Source organism: Penicillium cosmopolitanum, assembly GCF_028827165.1.
Source record: "Penicillium cosmopolitanum strain IBT 29677 chromosome Unknown utg000005l:1.0-4006212.0:1.0-4009387.0, whole genome shotgun sequence".
NCBI lineage: Eukaryota > Fungi > Ascomycota > Eurotiomycetes > Eurotiales > Aspergillaceae > Penicillium > Penicillium cosmopolitanum.
The window spans coordinates 2944648-2963721 of record NW_026622675.1 but is presented as its reverse complement, the minus strand read 5'-3'; the positions used below and the strand labels follow the sequence as shown (position 1 = coordinate 2963721).

The following is a 19074-nucleotide window of genomic DNA, read 5'->3' as shown; positions in this document are numbered from 1 at the left end:
ATACAATCCAGTCCAATCCATGCCTTTGTCCGTGTCCGTCCAGATCCGTGTATCATCAAATCGCTCGCGAAAAAAAAGGGATACTAACTAATAACCTCTAGTAATCTCCCGACACCGAATCAAAAAACTTGCAACGCAAGGCATCCATCGCTCGAAGATAGAAACGCAGGGCATGGGGGTAATAGTAAAAGGCGGTAAAAGAATACCCAATCCAAATCCAATCAAATCCAAAAAAAGCATTGTCGTCAGTCTCGTGCCTAGAAAACTAGGTCATGGTTGCCGGAAGGAAACCGAATCCACCTCAGCATTACATTGATCCTTGACTCCGGCCGGTATTCGTACTTTGCTGGGACATGGGTGTGAATCCGGGTATTGACCCGCTGCCACCATCGGAGCTATTTGAGTTGGGGCTGAACATGTTGGGTACACGTTGACCGTTTGGGGCGTTGTGCGGGATAGAGGGAGTCCGGGAGTCGACCATGGGACTCGGGACTTGTTGTTGTTGCTGCTGCTGCTGCTGTTGTGGTAGGACGCCCATGCCAGGATTTGTCATTGGCCAGAATGGGGTTGTTGTGTCGAAGCCTGGATTTTGAAGGTAGGTGTCCCATGCGTCCTATTGAGTTGCGTTAGCTGGGGCACTCTTTGGCCAAATAGAGGGCTTTAGCTAGCTGGATGAATCAACTTACCCAGTCAAGGTTGACTTGCATGTCCGGCATTTGACCAAACATGCTACTGAAGGGCGAAGCGGGGCCCGGCATCTCGGCCGGACCCACAGTCGGCATGGGGGAGTCGGACATCTTGAACATAGGATCTGAGTATGGAGGCGGGCCCGGGTTCATAGGACTCATTCCACTACTCAGGAGACCAAGTGTCATGGCGGCGTTCTGCTTCTCATCCTGTGGCTCGAACGGGACATTTCCAGTGCCGTTCTCGGAGCCTGGGATCGCGATTTGCAGTTTCTTAAGCATCACGCCGATGACACTGCTTGCCTTGAACGACTCCATGCTCTTGTCGCTCGTCTCATCCCAGATCTCTTTCGAGCGTTTGATTGCAGCAAGCATTTCATCGCGCCGTTCTCGCCCCCAGGTGTAGGTGTCGCCAGACGGGCGACCGGAGTTCTGGAGGTTAAAGGTGTGGTAGAGATCAAGGCAGGTAATTGTGCCGGCCAGGAGGAAATCGGCCGAGTTGATAGGAGTGACGGGGTTGCAGCGGCCGCGTAGACGTCCGTTTCCTACTTCTGACTGCAAGGTTGCGTGGAACTCGAGGAGCTCCATGGCGGAGTCGATGCATGTGCGTCGAGAGTACGTGAACCGGGGATTCTCTCGGGACCGGACCAGATAGGGTCGGTGTAGCACACATTGTGCTTTGAGGTAGATGCTTGCGACCTGGAGCTGTTAGTATTGGAATTTCCCGCGGGGCCTCGAAGAAATACTCACAGAGAATCGCGATGTGATAAGATTGACCGGGTCAAGTGCACACTCTTCGAACGGTCGGATGTGCAAGTGGTCGGGAATCAACTCTCTCGCACGGCGCAGGTCTGCATCAAGCTCCATCACCTTGTCGTAAGAAGTCGACGAGAGCGATGACATCTGCTCGTTAACCCGCCCAAAAGCGTATACCAATCGGGATTTGGAGATCAAGTAGGAAATCGGGGTCGGCTCGGTCAGCTGGCGAGGCGGTGGAAGTTCTAGGCAATTTTCATCAAAGTCATCGTCGTAGAGATTGCGAGGTAATTCTGTGTCCATATCGGCATCACGGAGCATGCTCGGCATGCCAACCTGGAAAGAAAAGAGCAGGTCTGCAGTTGCCACAAAGGACCAGACACGTCGTCTCATCTCGCCTTGGAAGGGAGTGATGTTGGGGAACATCTTCGAATCGCGGTGATATCCCATACGCATAGCGAGACGGGCAATCACGCCTGTCAGCACCCACACTGAGATATCGGCCTCCCAGGTCTGGGTATAATCAGCGTGGAGATGGAATACCAGCGATTCGATGAGGAACGGATGTGGCTTGGTATAGTCTGCCAGGGTCAAGCATTGGGCAACAGAATTGCGGAAAGATCCAGCCATGTCCATAGCCTTGCCACGAAACTCTGGGGGGCTCGTCGCCCTCCCTATAATAGGAGAGCATTGCGAGTCTCATCATAGCAAACAGCATGGCAATCCAAACCAGCTCTGTCTGCGATGGATCCTCCCAGTGCTTATTGTATTGCGTTTGGAAGGTTGGGCCGTGGAGAATGTGGGTAGCTGGGTCGTACGTGTTGAAATAGCGAGCTACGAGGAGATCTGCCGTATATTTTGACGGCAATGAAGCCATAATTTCGGGTCGACTCAATGGTTTCATGGCTCCGAAGAGCAACGTGGATTCAGGGACATCGGTCCGCGGGCGGGTAGCCTTGACCTTTTCCGCTTGCTCCTCGAACTGCTTCTTATGCGTAGCGAAGTAATTTTTTACCTCGGAAATCTAGTTCATAGCATTCGTTAGCCATTGAAAAATGGTGAGACGGGGTAGTTCACGCCAACATGCGAACTCACATCATTTAAGACGGATGCCCAGTGAGCTTCACTGATGTAGTAGGACTTGTTGTTGTCCACCTTCATAATACCAAAGGACTTGGTAACTTGTTCGGTATCGCTCTCCGGCCCCTCGTCATCGTCCAACTCGATCTCATTTGACAAACCAGTCGACCCAGTCGTGCTCTCACCCGATATAGCGGCCATAGCAGCGGCTGGGCCGTCAGATTGTGTCCCATTGGTCATCAAGGAGAGAACCAAGCCTTCCAAGCGATCGATTCGGTTCTGCATGTCATCTGGTGACGTTGGAGATGCCTGTTGAGACGAGTTCTTCTTCCGAGTACCGGTCTGGGCATAGGTGCAAGAGGGGCCATCGCCTCGTTTGACGCAGTTTTCGCACGGGTGTCCGCGGTTGCATTTCAGCCTGCGGCGTTTGGTCAATCGAGACATCTGGTAAATCAGGGGATTTGGAAACCTACTTCCTGTGTCGACAAGGGGCGCATGAAAGCGGGACTCGATTTCGTTTCCGGATCACTCTGAACTCTGGCGAGTGGCCGCTTGAAGATGTTGTAGAGGGCGGTGTGGGAGACATGATGAGTGGTGGGTGGTGTATGCGGGGGTTGAGTTGGGTATTCGCCTGTCGTTTGGGCAGTGCGATGGGTGTTGCTCCTCCAAATGCGAGGTTTATGCGCCCGTCTCGTTAGGTAGAGGGAAGTCGCTCGCACAGTGCAGACTCGATATAGTGGCACGCGGCTTCAACGTGAACGGTTTCCGGATGGCGTAACGAATCACCGCGGGGCGGAGGTGGACTGCTGGAATCTGCAGTACTTTTTCTCGGCTGCTAAAATAGCTCGGGAAACGGGTGAATATATTGCGCGGTGCTCAGGAAGCGATGTTTCTCCTCGCCCCTGGCCACAGAGAATATGCGCAAGCCTTGCGCCCACTAGGAACCACTGGAATGGGGGCTGTTTCTGGCTTTTGGCTCGTTCAGGCGCAACACCAGTACGAGAGTATTCCGGGATTGAATCGGACAGGTCGACTCAAAGCTGAAACACGGGGTGCGATAGTGGAGGAGAAGAAGGGTTGCGCCGATTTGTCTAGGTCGATCCGATTGCGCGGGCTGCTAGCATGTGCTGGAGCTCTGCCGTTGGGTGGGGGTGGATTGTCCTCGTATGACGCCGCTGGGCTGGATGCGTGAAAGGGGTTGAACCAAGTCGCAGAGCAACAGCAAGATGCGCAGAGTGAGAAGGCGCAGGAATTATTCCAGTGTAAGCCTCTAAGAATAGGAGGTCAAGTGGAAGAAAGAAAGTTTATGGAGGAGGAAGAAGAAGAGAAGAGTGGATGGCTCTCACTGGCTGCGCTGATTAATCACCGCTAATCTCCGTTTTTGGGTGCTTATCGCCATGTGATGATCTCACTCGGTGCGGACACAACATTAGCAGGAGTAACTATTGGTTAGTAGTAGTCTAGATCTAAGCTCGTATAGTTATGACTCATGCCAGCACGGCCATACTAACTATAAGTAGTCGTATGCTGCCACTAAGCTCATACAGCTTGGCTAATATGGTACGAGTATTTATACTAGTATTAGACAGAGTATATTAACAATGAATATTAGTACTTATTTATATGCCCAGGCTCACCTATTTACTAAGATAATTAATAGATAAATCCAGTACAGCTGTGTGGTGAACACTATACATACTATGTAGTGATAGTGTTGCAGTACTTTGTACTGGCACTGCACTAGCAATCAACCACACCCACACCAGACCGCATCCCGCACCTGCACCTGCAAACACACCACTTCATACACGTCAACTTCAGCATCCCGGTTGCACCAACACATCCCTGCTCCTTTGATTGCTCCATTCCCTCAAAGAGATCCATACAATATTCTCTTCTCAAGCAAACAGTCCCCAATTATACCCCGGTCGAGGCCCACAGCACAAACACAGCGCCAAACACAACAAAGAAACAGAACAGTGGGGTTGCTCGTTCGCCCAATGCCATTCAATGCCCACTCGATAGCCCCATCATTGAAGCTATAAAGAGCCCTCTTCACCCAAGACCTTGTCTCTCCTCCTCAGACACCTCCTTCCTTAATTCCATTGAGGTGTGTTGCCATCATGTCCGATAATCGTGGTCGAGGCCGAGGCCGTGGAGACCGTGGAGACCGAGGAGGAGGAGATCGTGGGGGTCGCGGACGCGGCCGTGGTGACGGCAACGGCAGTGGCCGTGGTGATACCAGCATGCCATTCCGCCCAGCAAGAGGTCGTGGAGGGGATGATAACTATCGAGGTCGTGGAGGAGGCAATCGAGGCGGAAGTGATCGAGGAGGCCGCGGTCGTGGAGGGGACGACGGCTACCGAGGTCGTGGAGGAGGCCGTGGTCGCGGAGACGACGGCTATCGCGGCCGCGGAGGCGATCGTGGAGGTCGAGGTGGTCGTGGTGGATTTCAATCTGGACCACAGGGTCCCAGCATCTATCGGTATATCCGTCTCCGACCCGGTGATGGCAATGCAGCTAGCTAACAAAGATTTCATTACAGTGCAGGTCAATCCGTCCCCGCCCCCGATGCCAACGTTCTCAAGACCGAGAACGCCCTCGCAAAATCCCTCGTGGGCTTCAAGCAAGCCGATCAGGCATATCCCTTGCGCCCGGGATATGGAACCCTAGGCAAAGAGGTGACTTTGTACGCCAACTACCTGTCGCTCACAGGTCTTGCCAAGGGGAAGCTTCTGCACCGATATAATGTCGAGATCGTGGCCGAGAAAGTTCGGGACGCTCCAGCTGGAAAGAAAGCTCGCCAGATTATCGCCTGCCTCGTTGACGAACACTTCGCCGCCCAGAAATCCCACGTCGCAACTGATTATCGCTCCACAATCATCTCGGCTGTCGACCTCAATCTTACTGAGGGCCAGACCTTCAACATCAGATACAAGGCCGAAGGCGAAGACGAATACCCCGAGGACCCTCGCGTGTACCAAGTCAAATGTACCAGTGTCCGCCATCTCGACTCCGTCGATTTGATCAACCACCTAACCTCTACTAAGGCGGGGACATGCTAGCCACCAAGCCAGAGCTCATCGCCGCTCTAAACATCATTATGGGCCACCACCCCAAGACCAGCACCGACGTAGTCTCCGTCGGAGCTAACAAGCATTTCGGAGTCTCCAGTCAGCTCATAGATCGTCAGGATCTCTCCGGTGGTCTCGAGGTTCTTCGCGGATTTTTCATCAGTGTCCGCGCGGCTACCGCACGGGTGTTGCTGAACGTCCAGGTCAAGTATGTGGCCTGCTACAAGGCAGGCTCTTTAGCCCAGACCATCCAGGACTTCCGGAATGGTGCAGAGTACAGATATGCATACGATGGCAAGAAGTCTTACCTTCTTGCTAAATTCTTGACGCGTATGCGCATCACGCCAAACCATATCAAGCGCAAGACAAGCAGTGGAAAGCCTCGACCTGCCCCGCCCAAGACTATTTCCGGTCTGGCCAAGAGGGAAGATGGTAGATCATCCCCAAATCCGCCTAAGGTCGCTCGTGATGGCGCTGGTCCCAATGATGTGCAGTTCTTCTTGAGAGCCCCAGGTCAAGCGGCGCCGAAAGCAGCTGGGGCTGGCAAGAAGGGTAAGAAGGGCCCAGCTCCCGCCGGCCCAGCTCAGGCAGGGAAATACGTTTCTGTTGCACAATACTTCTTGGATTGTAAGTTTGGGTGCGTATTTGGCAAGTTTCTCCTTCCACACGTTGACGCTATGTCCTTTTAGCATACGGCATGAATATTAACAACGAGTTCCCTGTTATCAATGTCGGCAGCCGAGCCGAGCCTAGCTATCTGCCCGTTGAGGCATGCGATGTCCCAGTTGGTCAGCCAGTGGCCAACAAACTGTCGCCAGACCAGACAAAGAACATGCTCAACTTTGCAGTTAGAGGTCGTAGCCCAGCGCAGAATGCCGAGGCCATCGCGACCAACGGCGTGAGCATGCTAGGAGTTAACCCGCCGAACGGTACACTGGTATGTCTTTCTAACATGAAAGGGAAATAACAGTACTAACTTTCTACTAGGCATCATTTGGCGTCGGCGTGAACCCGGATCTGATCACTGTCAAGGGCCGTGTCCTCCCTGCGCCGACAGTCTACTACAAAAACAACAAGTCTTTCACCCCTGTCAGAGGTTCCTGGAACATGCAAGATATCAAGTTCTGCAAATCCGGCGCCCTGAAGAACTGGACATTTATCTTCTTCCCTGGAAGACAGTACGATCGAATGAGCAACACAGACGTCAACGACTTGTTGTCAACTTTCGCCGATCATCTCAGGAAGGCAGGCATTGCCGTTGAGGCACCAAAGCAGGGCGCCCGGATTCTACAACCGCAGCCAGGAAATATCCAGAAGGAGATAAAGGGCCTTCTCGATAAACACGGCAAACTGGATCTGATCCTTGGTATCATGTCCAACACAGACACCGCCATTTACAACAGTATAAAACAGACCTGCGATGTAACCTACGGCGTCAAGAACGTCAACGTTCAAGCAAGCAAGCTCACATCGGACCGAGGTCTCGACCAATACTGCGCCAACGTGGGCCTGAAAATCAACCTAAAACTCGGCGGCGCCAACCAAAGCCTCAAGAACATGGGCCTATTCGGCGATGGCAAGACCATGCTCGTCGGTCTAGAGCGTCACCCACCCATCCCCGGGCTCAACCGACAACGCGCCCAGCGTCGCCGGCATCGTCGCCTCGGTCGACAAAGACCTCGCCCAATGGCCCGCGGACATCGTCGTGCAAAAACGCCGCGACGAAATGGTCTCAGACCTCGACCGACTACTCCAGTCTCGAATCCGCCTCTGGGCCTCCCACAACGAGGGCGCATTCCCAGAAAACATTGTGGTCTACCGTGACGGTGTCAGCGAAGGCCAATACAACCTCGTCATCGACAAGGAACTTCCCCTCCTCAAACAGGCCTGCAAAACCGTCTACTCGGCAAAGGACACCGCAAATGGTCTCCCAAAGATGGCAATCATAATCGTCGGCAAGCGACACAACACCCGCTTCTACCCAACCAACCCAGGCGACGCCGAGAGGTCGAACAACCCGCAGCCGGGAACCGTCGTCGACAGAGGAATCTCCGAAGGCCGCTCCTGGGATTGGTACCAGCAAGCTCACTCTTGCTTGCAGGGAACCGCCCGTCCGGCACACTACTTCACAGTCTGGGACGAGATTTTCCACCCCAAATACCCCAGTGATGCGAACGGGCCCGGCGCGGCGGATGTGCTGCAGGAGTTGACGCATAAAATGTGTTATCTCTTTGGTCGGGCGACGAAGGCAGTTTCTGTCTGTCCACCGGCGTATTATGCTGACCTTGTCTGTACGCGGGCGAGATGTTACTTGCATCATGTTTTTGATCCGTCGACTCCTTCTGCTAGTGTTGCAGGCACGGAGAGGAGTGGGAATAATGACCCGACTCTTTCTGATTCGAAGACTTACCGCCCGCATGAACTTGTTAAGGATACCATGTTCTATATCTAGGTGAGGCTTAACATGGTAGACTTGACTTGTCTCGGAGATTACTTGGTTTCGGCTCTGGCATTTACTTTTGAAATCTACGAGGAAAAGGAGAAACAAACCATCCTCTCGAGGTGAAGTGAGACATCTAACTACTTGGCAATCGGTCATTTGAGAAAACGCGAACTTTTTATGATCATCACGAGAATTTAACGAACTGAAACGAAATATTGGCATTGTTTTATTTTTATTTTTGGTTTATGATTTTTGTTACCCAGATGTTTTGCGGAGCGTGGAAGATACTTCTTTTTGGTGTGATGGTTGGATTGCATTGGAACAGATTGGGCCTTTGAAGGAAGAAATCCAGCTACATTATGAGTATAATCTTAAAAATAATATTCTTATATCCCACTTTGCCTTTCGCACAAGGCGGTTGTACTGTACCTAACCAGTCTCTCAGATCAGTTAGCCCCCTGATCTTCCTTTCTTTATGGAATGACGTGGCCCCGCTCGAGGTGGGACTGCAATCACTTTTCAACCTCAACCACGATCAACCAACTCCGGCAAAAATGACTATCTCGCAAGAACTATCCTCATTCTTCTCTCCGTCTTACGTGGAAACCTCCCCAGCCCCCGAAATCGGAGCCAAAGCCCCGTCATGTCCAGAGTTGCCCTTTCCAGCAGATAATGGAAAACCAACTATCATATCATTCCTCCGACATTGCGGGTGTCCAGGTCCGTTCCCTATCAAATAAAGAATCCCAAGACGAGGAAGCATTCTAAGAAAATATAAACTAACTAAACCACCCCGGGGCCACCTAAAGTCACCGAGGCAGCATTCCTAAAAATGCGCACCGCCTCAGCTCAACACCCTGATATCAACTTCATAACAATATCGCACAGTGACCAGGAATCTACAGAGAAATGGTTAGACGCCGTAGGTGGGTCTGAGTCCGGGGATGGATCATCAGTTACCATGGTCGTCGATGCCGACCGTCAAATCTACGCAAGGTGGGGGCTGGGTATCGTTTCCTGGGGCCATCTTTGGAATTTCGCGGGCCTTGCATCGATCTGGAAACTGGGCAGAGAGGACGGGATCTGGCAAAGGCCTACTGAGAGTGGGAATCGATGGCAGTCTGCTGGGAGTTTCGCGGTTGATGCGGAGGGTTATGTGCGATGGGGACGGGCTGCTGTGCGGGTGGATGATATGGTTGATATTGAGGCGGCTATTGCTGCGTTGCGGGCATGAGGGACTTTGATATCATGATACTACCTGAAGCTATTTGTATTTTGTGCATACTATATAACCAAATCATCTATTATTATGGATATTTCCTTTGAGGAGAGGTGTGCTATTCAAAAGAGTAATGGACAATGTACTAAGCATCTTGGACGCCCTAGCAATACCACCGAATCCGAGAGAATTATAACCGGCACATTCTGGCCCCCAAAAGGTCAAAGAGTAGTTTCTTGGGAATCTCAACACCAAGTTAATTAGATAGTTAGCTGATTGGCTGGCTGACGAATTGGCGCCAAAGGCCAACAATCAATCGGGAACGGACCAATTTCGTCCGTCTCCAGGCTACGAGAGCTTACGACAGTCGCGAACTGATTTAAAGTAATATAAAACCTTACTTGAAAGCTGCAAAGCTAACCAGATAATCCAAGATTCATACCAGCTTCAAGCTTTCAACATGACAAACTCTAGTATCCCCCCAACTATGCGCGCATGGTCCTACAAAGGCCGCGGCCAACTGGCCGATGTACTCAACCTCACCTCTGACTTCACCACACCCAGCCCATCGAATCTCGGCCCCAACGACGTCCTAGTCAAGATCGAATACACCGCCTTCACCCCCAGCGCAAGCGCTCTTATTTCCATTCTTCCAAACTGGATTCACACTCTCCCCGCAGTACCGGAGCTCGTGCTCTCCGGCACAGTCGCGGCGCTGGGGTCTAATGTTGCGGCGAAACGTCCGGATCTTACTATTGGTGCCCGAGTGTTCGGTGGCACATCTACACAGCTTTATTTCAAAGGACATGGGGCCTTGGCGGAGTATTGTCCATGTCCAGAGGAACAACTTGTTGTTATTCCTAGTAGCATCTCGTTTCGGGATGCCGCTGCGCTGGGTGGGAATGGCGTTACGGCTGTGGAGGTGCTTGAGGAACTTGGATTGAAGAAGGGTGAGAAAATTCTTATCAACGGTGGGAGTGGTGCGACGGGGACCATGCTTGTTCAGTGTGCTAGGGCTATTGTTGGCGACAGTGGGCGTGTTGTGGCGACTTGTTCGGAGGGGAATTCTGAAATGGTGAAGAGAATAGGGGCTGATGAGGTGAGAATTAACTGTCACTTTTTCGTTGGATTTCATGATACCCTGGGAAGATTGTGGACGTCTGCGATTTAACACTAGAATTGCGCTAATCTACTAATAGACAATCGACTATCGGAAACATGACCCTCTCCATGAATATCTTGCCAAAGAGCACAGTGAAACCCGCTTCGACGCCATCGCAGACACGGTTGGGATACAAGATCTCTATACTCACTCCCCAAAATATCTCCGTGAAAATGGCCGATTTGTCAACATTGGCGCTATGCACATTCAGTCTGGTCTGCAAGGTCTGTTCGGGTACATATGGTCACTGTGCGTCAATCTATTATGGCCAAAGATCCTGGGCGGAACGCCGCGCTGGTATAAGATGGTTACAGCGACGCCGAATCAATTTACTTTGTCCCGCTCCGGGGAATTGGCGGAGAAGGGGCATTTGACTGCTATGATAGATTCGGAGTGGGAAATGGAAGATGTTTTGGAAGTAGGTTCTTCCACTATCATCTCTGCAAAGTTGATATAACTAACCGAATTTTCCTGCCTAGGCATACAAAAAGCTTCATTCGCAACGCGCGAAAGGGACGATTTTGGCTCGAATTCCGAGATAGAGCTCGGGATTCGCTAACGTCTATATGCCTGCTTTTTCATAGAGAGGCGTAGCGGCAACGATGGTTTTCTTCGAGTTCGTGGTTGGACATTTCATGAAATGGACTTATGAATTGATTTTCCTTGCGTCCTTAAAATTTGTCTTCTTCACATCGCTGGCAATAGGCGAGATCATTCACGGTCAGATTTAGCCTACTCAACTTGAAGGCGAGGGAAACCCGAGCATACCAATATGAATGAAGACAACCCCCGATTTAGGACCTGGAGGTGGATATATCTACAGGACCACCGACTCCCTCAGGAATGAAACATTTTACTCCAACTTAAAAGTCATTTAACCGACGCATCTGCACGTAGTGATTTATAACTTCCATACACTCAGATAGTTTCACGAACTAATACCTACTGGCAGCTATTTCTCTGTCAAGCTTATACTAGAAGTTCTCAGCAGTATAGACGATATACACCGAACCAGAAATTTAGCTATTTCACATTTCCTCGATGAAACTAAACCCAAGTCAGCCAAATACTAGTATTAATCGCCCAAAGCACTAGCCCCAGGATCAGTCAGATACATTTCCATGCGGGACTTTTCTTTTCGCCTTCACGACCCATCTCCTGGCACTCTTTGTATCTTCATTATCAGGACCTAGTAGCTTCTCTAGCCCGTTCTCACATCGTTCGAATATTTCTTTGCTCTTTTGTGGAACTTTTGAGAATAAAGCGCTTTGCCAAGCCATTTTGCAACGTCAAGAGTATACTTCAATTCGTGAATAATAAGTCCGGAAGATGAGAAGATGGTCCTATTCATACTGGCCTTCGGTCGACAGACAACTACTAATGTACATGGGCGTAAGCAGAAAAAAGAAAGAGAGAGAGAAAGAAAAAAAAACATGGCTACTTCGCCATGTTAACCGAAAGACGAAACAAAGCAAGTGTGGATTATCCGCCTTACAACAACGTCGTAAAATTGTAAAAATCTCTGTGATGGATGTTCTTTGGCATCTTTGGCAGTGGCTTCCCCATTCCCTCCCTCCCTCATTGCGAGCTTTTTTCGGTCACCCCAGGATAACCTCCCTCTGTACCACGTCATCGAGAATTTTTTCAACGCCTGGGTCATCCTCCTTTAGATCTTGGGTGGCCATGTAGTAGAAAGAAGCCCGGTTGGCGTATCGCAATACCTCCTATAATTGGTAAGGGAAGACAACCCGATAATTAGGTGGTGAATAACGGAGGGTTCTCGGAGCTCCCTCCAAAGCCTCCTCGAAAACCCGATCCGAATTCCCCTCCGAAGGGAGAGGGTTGAGTTAGGACTAAGCCCGTGACGAGATGACTCCGGAAAGAAAATAATGGGGTGAAACTTGAATGAGTACAAGTATGACGGGCTTGATCTTCCGCAACTTGGCCGTGGGAGTTTTGGCTGTGGCTGCCGAAATGATTTCGAGGGGGAGGAGGGGAAGGAGGGGGGGGAGGTAATTTCCGCCAGGATGGTGATGTAAATGATGCAATCGTCACTGAAAGGCCGGTGTAGCTTAAGCCCAGGAAAGGAGCGACAGGCCAAGGTGATAGAAGATGGCTTGAACGAATTTGCTTAGCCAAGGCCCCATACATAACTGATTGACATTCAAAATCACATCCCCTTGTCCCAAGCAGGAAGGACTCATGTGTTTCTTGAAGAAAGCATAATTTTTTCTAAGGCTTCCAGGCGATATTTGTTCCTTGATTCTATAACCTTGTCAGGAGTAATGTACTACTAGTAATTCAGAGTATTATGTTCTTCCTTACCGATAAATGTAGCAGGGATTGGAAGTCCCCTAGCAACGATTGAATCTGTAGCCGACGACATAATTGAGCTTGTCAACTCCTTAAAGTTGGTAGAGAGTTGAAAGAAATAGGAAATCCATAGCCGGAGCATCAGATCTCGTGAAGATCGAATTACTGACAACTTTGCCAAAGAATCAATCCATTTATCCTGGAGAAGATAAAGAACATCCTTGCAGTCATAATAGTCGACTATCACTGCGACCTTGGCAAGGATCTCGACAGAAACCGTTTGTGGTACTTTTTTGAATTGGCCATGTATCGCATAAAGGACAATCATGAATGCTTGGAGATCCCAGTCGTCTGCAATAATTTCAACCGAGCCTTGTTGTAGATCCTTGGTCTCCTTCCAACCGCCAGTGAGACTTTTCTTGAAAAACGAAGAAGCAAAAATCATATGCTTTGCGGATACTTGAATGCGTGGTTCTGACTTTACCGCACTGGGTTCTTGGGGAGTGGTCTCATCAGAAGCAGGCTCTTCGGCAGTCTTTTCGGTCTTCTCGGGGGTTTTGCCAGGGATCTCTTCTGGCTCGTATGCAAAGGGAGCATCTGCGTTGCGCAAGATAATGATCACTTCGCCATCTGGGTCGAGAATGTGTGTTGGGGTGGTTGTAAGGTTTAGGGAGCTCAATTTTTCCATTGGAAGTAAAGTCATTCTCCCAGGTTGTTCAAGTTGTTGATAAAAGGGAGACTGGGTCCAGGGGAAAAGGAAAGACGAACAAGGTCCACTAGGTAAGCAAACAGAGTTGATGGGCCACCAATACAGTAACAAAACTGAGGCATCGTAATATACATAATCTCGACATGATTGATATGCTTATTTGTTGTTAGATTTGGTGTCTCCCATATTGATCCTTGACTCAGACTATCCGGTATTCTAGTAAAGAATAAAGCTGTACTAAAAGTTGAAGAATGAAAGTGTTGACTGCGCATTTGGTGGGGACTGCGCCCGGTGGACGGTATTGTAACGTACTGGAGGCGTTACTATTGTATTGTTCCTGCCTGACGCGGATGGCACCCGCTTAGGCATCTACGCCTAGATCTGTATCAAGCTTTCGCTTCTTCCTCCTCTCCTCGAGCTATTACTTTCGTCAACCCGCTACTACTTTTCTTTGCCTGATTTTCTACGTCGTATCTTGATCTCTATGAGTAGCTGAGAATCCTCACACTCTTCATCGTCCATCCACCATATTTTCAGGAACCCACATCTCCACTCTCCATCACTATAGATAATGCATGGCACGATCAAGACCGCTTCAATATCCAAATCAAAATTTTAACCAGATATTTTCTTAGGTCCTTGGTTTTCTTTTAGACACCTTTAAGAGTTTTCTTTAAGACTTCGCAAGACGGAAGATGGGAATATGTGAAGATGGTCTCTCCATGCCAGCCTACGGCTGACGGAGAACTAATCAGAGAGAGAGTTACATTATACTCCGCTTACTAGCTCCCAAGGGTCTCTTCCAGAGTTACTAATAGTCACCAATAGTCATCGAAGCTGTGCCGCGGAGAGATTATACTATGTGCCAGTCACATAATGTCAGTACATTCCTAAATCCTTACTACATTCCAGATCTTTCCTACATTAGTAGGCGTTCCTTCGGCCCTTTCATCGCGAAGACTTGCCTTACCGTAGCTCCCCTGGAATTCTATCTGACTGGAAAAGCCTATTATGGCTTCAACAAGTGGACGGAACTAAAAGCGGAACTATTTCAACACTAGTCAAAGATCCAATCCAAAACACCCGATTAGCCAACAGGCCAGCACTAGAATTTATGAGAGCCATAGCACAAGATACAGCGTCTCTCATGACCCTTCCCTAAACTGTATTTAATACCCTCCATTGTCATAAAGAAGCCGTTTCTATTCTCTGGAATTGAATTATCCTCTCTGCTCCAAGTTTACTGGTACCAAATTGCCTTGGCTAGCATCATTTAGAAACTGCGACAGTAGCTATGGCGGCGATATCTCTTCCCCCCGGCTTCCAGTTTGAGGCGGTCCAATTCTCGGGGTCAACGCCGGCGCCCAGTGAGCCAGTGCAGCTGGGCGTGCTGACGAACTTCAATGGAAGCTTTACGGGAACAGGCTTCAACACAATTTTTCGCCCAAATAGCGGACCGCCAAACACTACAACATTTCCCGCTGACAACATCCTGGAGCTGAATCTCATAAATGACTCGATAACCTTCTCCGGAGAGCTTGGCGCCGTACCTAACCGCGGGCTTGACTCGCAGAACGATATCTATCTCAATGGCATATCTTATGTACAAGCTGTCAACGATGTGACAAATGAGAAAACCGGAAAGGCTGATGGTTCTCCCACGGGCATTCACTTCGAGGCTGGATTGTGGATGAACGTCCCGTCAACGAACAATACTCCAGTGCTTGGCGAATCGCTCGTGCGTATGGCGTCTATTCCACATGGCACAACTATCAATGCTCAATGCCTGGAGCCTACCTCGAATTTCTCCGGTCCACCAGAGATCCCACCAGCCAGCTTGCTGCCATTCCCTGTTGGCGGCGGTCCAACATTGATGCTTGACAGCCTCAATGCCTCGATGATTTCCACTCTTCGATTGCCACAGGATCTCTCAAAATTCATTGCTGCTGGCACCATCACTCAGGAGATGCTAAAAGACCCAAACACTGTTCTCCGCAATGCAATTGAAGGTCAAAATATTATACAGACCACCACTTTTACGGTGGCCACGGCACCTCTACCTCCGGTGTTCGGGGGTGGAACAGCGAACATCGCATTCTTGGAAGGCAATCCCGCCGTCACGACTCCTAATGCCAACTCGATCCAAATGAATGCTACCTTCTGGATCGAGACGGTACAATATAAGCTCAAAGTTCCAACCTTCAAGCGCGGACAAGCCCCTATCAAACTATACCCGGCCTCACGAGGACATCATCCCGGGCCGGTGTTCATCGTCAACCCCCCCACATGATATCACTGCACCCAGAACGATTACTGTCAATTCAATCCAGATTCAGTATTCCCAGGTAGTAAACTTGGTATTTGATCAGCTGGTCTGGCCGCATTATTCGGTATCGACGCTGACTCCGTCGGAGCCTGTAACTGTACCAGACTCAGTCTGGAATTGATAGACAATCGAAGCTGCAACGGGTCTGTGGGTTTTTTTGATAATCTTTAGTTAGTGTTTTGCTACGTATTAATACTATATTTGTTTCATTAAATGGCGAAAATCTTTCTGGTCTTTGAAGCATTTAACAATCATAATACTCCTCATAATGACTGATCTACGCTTTCGTTGCCTCGGCCTTTCGTGGCAGGACAAATACTACGACGAGTGCTGGAGGAGAAGCAGATGCTCAATGCTTGGCTTTCTGGAAGTTTGGCTGAACTCCCCGATTTTTAACCTTGCGTTCGCACTAAATTTCTCCAGAAGTTTGGGTTTCACTAGTAGAATGTTAGTCCAAGCACGAAGCTGGTACCAGTACCATCTTTTCGCCCTCAAGCATCGCTTAATTGTGCGTCGGAGAGTCTAGGCTATCATCCAATCTGGGTGCTCCCACACACCTGTGTTATGGTAGTTTTATAGTATCTAACCCCTTACATGATTTCTGAAAATTATACACTCTCTCTATGATAGTCCTAGGCGATCGAATATACGACAGTCACTAAATATGAAGAAGTTGCTACGAACAATTTTCGTGCCGCAACCTCCACTATGTGACCAGAACATTTAGATGCCTAGCAATTAAGCTCGAGTTAATGTGATTAAGTCAATGTGACCAGGTGCAGTGTACCCCTACAAAATCCGAAAGGAACGCGTTGTCCAAATCGACGCTCGGACGGGGAGATGATCTAAACAGTCGCGTAGTGTTCAAGTATTTGTATTTGGAGAGACAATCGATGCGGAGCTGCCAATAGGAGGTTCTGCCAGAATGGAGAATTCATGGTCCATGTATGAGATTCCTTCGAAAGTTCTTCGGGATTTTTAATGAATTTTCCGGCCTAAGGATCCGGCCAGATAAGCTGCGTAGATCTAACAGTCATGTGGGCCTGTCATAATCCATATGAAAATAACTTTATTGCCCAATTCCCCTACATTCCACGCGGGGCTTGTCATTTTTGCTGATTTTGTACTGGTAAGCCGAGGTGATCATTTCATACACATTCCATCCCGCCGCGGAGAAGTGGAATGTAGTGCATATAGATAGACAATGACTACTTTCCCTTTTAGTAGTTTATAGGCATAATAATCTCCATAGTGTCCTTAGTTTGAGAGTCTTCACTTTCTTCCGTTGCTGCCAAAATGGGGAATTTATTCTTTGTCTCTGCTTTCTTTTTTTTCCTGTGCCTACACGGCGTCCAAAGTGCCATTGACCCCGGCAAGGCTCGAGCTCAACTTTTCCGCGAGTTGATATCTCGCGCAGGAGTATACAACCAATTTCCTCCTGGTCCTCCGGCATCACCATGTGACCGAAACTGCCAATCTCGGCCACCACGGCTAAAGGTTGGCATTATTGGTGCAGGTGCTGCGGGTTTGTATTCAGCTCTGCTTTTGCAGAGCCTGAGTATCGAATTTGAAATCCTGGAGGCAGACGGACGCGCGGGCGGGAAGAATCCATACCCATTATTTTGACGTGGAGAGTTGGAAGAAGTCAACCCCACAGGATGCTGCGTATTACAATTATTATGTAAGTGCAAAGTTACAACAGCGGCTGGATAGGGTATTGGTAGTAGCAATACTAATTGGATATTCAGGATGCGGGTGCCATGAGAATTCCCAATATGCCCTACATGGACCGACTGACTGGGGCTCAAAACTGGTCCGTCGTCAGCTACGTGAACTCGCACGTTAGGGACCCAGCAGATGCAATTAATCTGATCCCATATATCTTTTCCACGAATAATAATATCCAGCTATACAACAATATATCTATTCACTCCAACGTGATCCCCTCTGCCACAGCATTCCATGTCCTAACAAATGAAGGCGGGGATATCCCACCCTCCGAGTTCGCTGTTCTCAATCCTGATAAGATATACAGCGACGCCGTCGCCGAACTGGTGGATGCGCTACAGCAAAATATCGATGAAGGGTTTAAAAAGCTCATGGAATTTGACCAGCTGTCCGTCCGGGCATACCTTTTGCAGAAAGGTTTTACCAACGCGCAAATTAACTGGCTAGAGACTATTGAGGAAGGAACATTGACCTTTGATAAATCCTCCCTTGCCCAGGCAGTCATCGACCAATGGATATTCACGGCTGCTCCTCTGGATTCTTGGGTCACGGTCAATGGCGGATTCGAGCGACTGATCAATGGACTTTTGAAAGTTCTACATAAGCCGCCAAAACTACTCAGCCGCGTGACTGCCATCAAACCTGGACGAGCGGATTCCCTGACTGTTGTCGTCAACCATACATCTGAGCATTCTTATGACCATGTAATCAGCACAATCCCACTCGGAGCAACAAGGGTCCTTGACACATCCACTTTGCCAGATCTATATTACAATACCACAATGGCGTGGCGCACTCTAGCCTACGATGATGCAGGCAAAATTGGCATTTGGTTTAAGACGCGGTGGTGGGAGAACCCCGATGTGTTGGCTGCTCCTTTCATTGGCGGACAATCGTCGACAGACCTTCCAATCCGACGCTGCATTTACCCATCCTATGGGCTTGGTGTCCCCGATGCTCCAGGGACAATGATCGCGAGCTATACATGGAGTCAAGATGCTGATCGACTAGCCTCCTTTTACCAAAGTGCAGAACAAGAAGAATTTATAACACACGTAGTCTTGAAGGATATGGCACGCCTACATAATGTATCCATGTCATTTCTCCAGGACCAGCTAGTGGAAGCACATTTGTGGGACTGGTATAGTCAACCATACTCAGTCGGTGCTTATGCTCTCTTTTCGCCCGCGCAACTTTCGGATGTCCTCCCGCCCTTGATGCGGCCGAGTTGCCACGGAAGACTACACACCGCGGGTGAAGCTACGAGTAGTGGTCATGCGTGGGTTATTGGAGCATTGAACTCGGCGTATCGTGCTGTTATGGAGGTCTTGGCTGTTGAAGGCAGAAAAGATCTGATAGAGAAGATGATAGAAATATGGGGATCGATAGATGAGGTGGATATGGGCTGGTTCGAGTCTCCAAATCCGTAGTTTAAGATACGATTGGAGAGAGGTAGAACTTGAATTCATATTTTTTGAGACATTCCTTTAAATCTTCTTCTTTTCATGGATATCCTAGCAGAAAAACAACAGACAATTAAAACAAAAGCAAATTCTCTTCTTTCCTTGCAAGGTCATA

General features: G+C 49.3%; 8 protein-coding genes across 8 annotated transcripts; 6 read left to right on the top strand and 2 right to left on the bottom strand.

The window, feature by feature from the left end:
• Positions 1 to 307: 307 nt before the first annotated feature.
• Positions 308 to 3108, bottom strand: N7509_004119 (uncharacterized protein; the record flags this gene model as incomplete). Its single annotated transcript, XM_056628756.1, has 6 exons — positions 308 to 613; positions 687 to 1385; positions 1437 to 1955; positions 2005 to 2466; positions 2538 to 2940; positions 2996 to 3108. The coding sequence occupies 6 exons, from the start codon at positions 3106 to 3108 to the stop codon at positions 308 to 310; spliced, it is 2502 nt and encodes an 833-aa protein (XP_056491490.1).
• A 300-nt stretch (positions 3109 to 3408) lies between these two features.
• On the top strand, positions 3409 to 3714 carry N7509_004118 (uncharacterized protein; the record flags this gene model as incomplete). Its single annotated transcript, XM_056628755.1, has 1 exon — positions 3409 to 3714. The coding sequence occupies one exon, from the start codon at positions 3409 to 3411 to the stop codon at positions 3712 to 3714; it is 306 nt and encodes a 101-aa protein (XP_056491489.1).
• Positions 3715 to 4645: 931 nt separating this feature from the next.
• N7509_004117 (putative RNA interference and gene silencing protein (Qde2)) lies at positions 4646 to 8048 on the top strand (the record flags this gene model as incomplete). The annotated part of the gene is made up of 6 exons (XM_056628754.1): positions 4646 to 5007; positions 5068 to 5513; positions 5573 to 6223; positions 6286 to 6533; positions 6584 to 7182; positions 7241 to 8048. 6 exons carry the CDS (start codon positions 4646 to 4648, stop codon positions 8046 to 8048), a joined length of 3114 nt encoding a protein of 1037 aa, XP_056491488.1.
• A 545-nt stretch (positions 8049 to 8593) lies between these two features.
• Positions 8594 to 9273, top strand: N7509_004116 (uncharacterized protein; the record flags this gene model as incomplete). Its single annotated transcript, XM_056628753.1, has 2 exons — positions 8594 to 8759; positions 8849 to 9273. The coding sequence occupies 2 exons, from the start codon at positions 8594 to 8596 to the stop codon at positions 9271 to 9273; spliced, it is 591 nt and encodes a 196-aa protein (XP_056491487.1).
• Positions 9274 to 9718: 445 nt separating this feature from the next.
• Positions 9719 to 10962, top strand: N7509_004115 (NAD(P)-dependent alcohol dehydrogenase; the record flags this gene model as incomplete). The annotated part of the gene is made up of 3 exons (XM_056628752.1): positions 9719 to 10357; positions 10458 to 10838; positions 10900 to 10962. 3 exons carry the CDS (start codon positions 9719 to 9721, stop codon positions 10960 to 10962), a joined length of 1083 nt encoding a protein of 360 aa, XP_056491486.1.
• A 1751-nt stretch (positions 10963 to 12713) lies between these two features.
• N7509_004114 (uncharacterized protein) lies at positions 12714 to 13421 on the bottom strand (the record flags this gene model as incomplete). The annotated part of the gene is made up of 1 exon (XM_056628751.1): positions 12714 to 13421. One exon carries the CDS (start codon positions 13419 to 13421, stop codon positions 12714 to 12716), a length of 708 nt encoding a protein of 235 aa, XP_056491485.1.
• A 1315-nt stretch (positions 13422 to 14736) lies between these two features.
• On the top strand, positions 14737 to 15732 carry N7509_004113 (uncharacterized protein; the record flags this gene model as incomplete). Its single annotated transcript, XM_056628750.1, has 1 exon — positions 14737 to 15732. One exon carries the CDS (start codon positions 14737 to 14739, stop codon positions 15730 to 15732), a length of 996 nt encoding a protein of 331 aa, XP_056491484.1.
• Positions 15733 to 17552: 1820 nt separating this feature from the next.
• On the top strand, positions 17553 to 18926 carry N7509_004112 (flavin monoamine oxidase family protein; the record flags this gene model as incomplete). The annotated part of the gene is made up of 1 exon (XM_056628749.1): positions 17553 to 18926. The coding sequence occupies one exon, from the start codon at positions 17553 to 17555 to the stop codon at positions 18924 to 18926; it is 1374 nt and encodes a 457-aa protein (XP_056491483.1).
• Between the last annotated feature and the right edge of the window lie 148 nt (positions 18927 to 19074).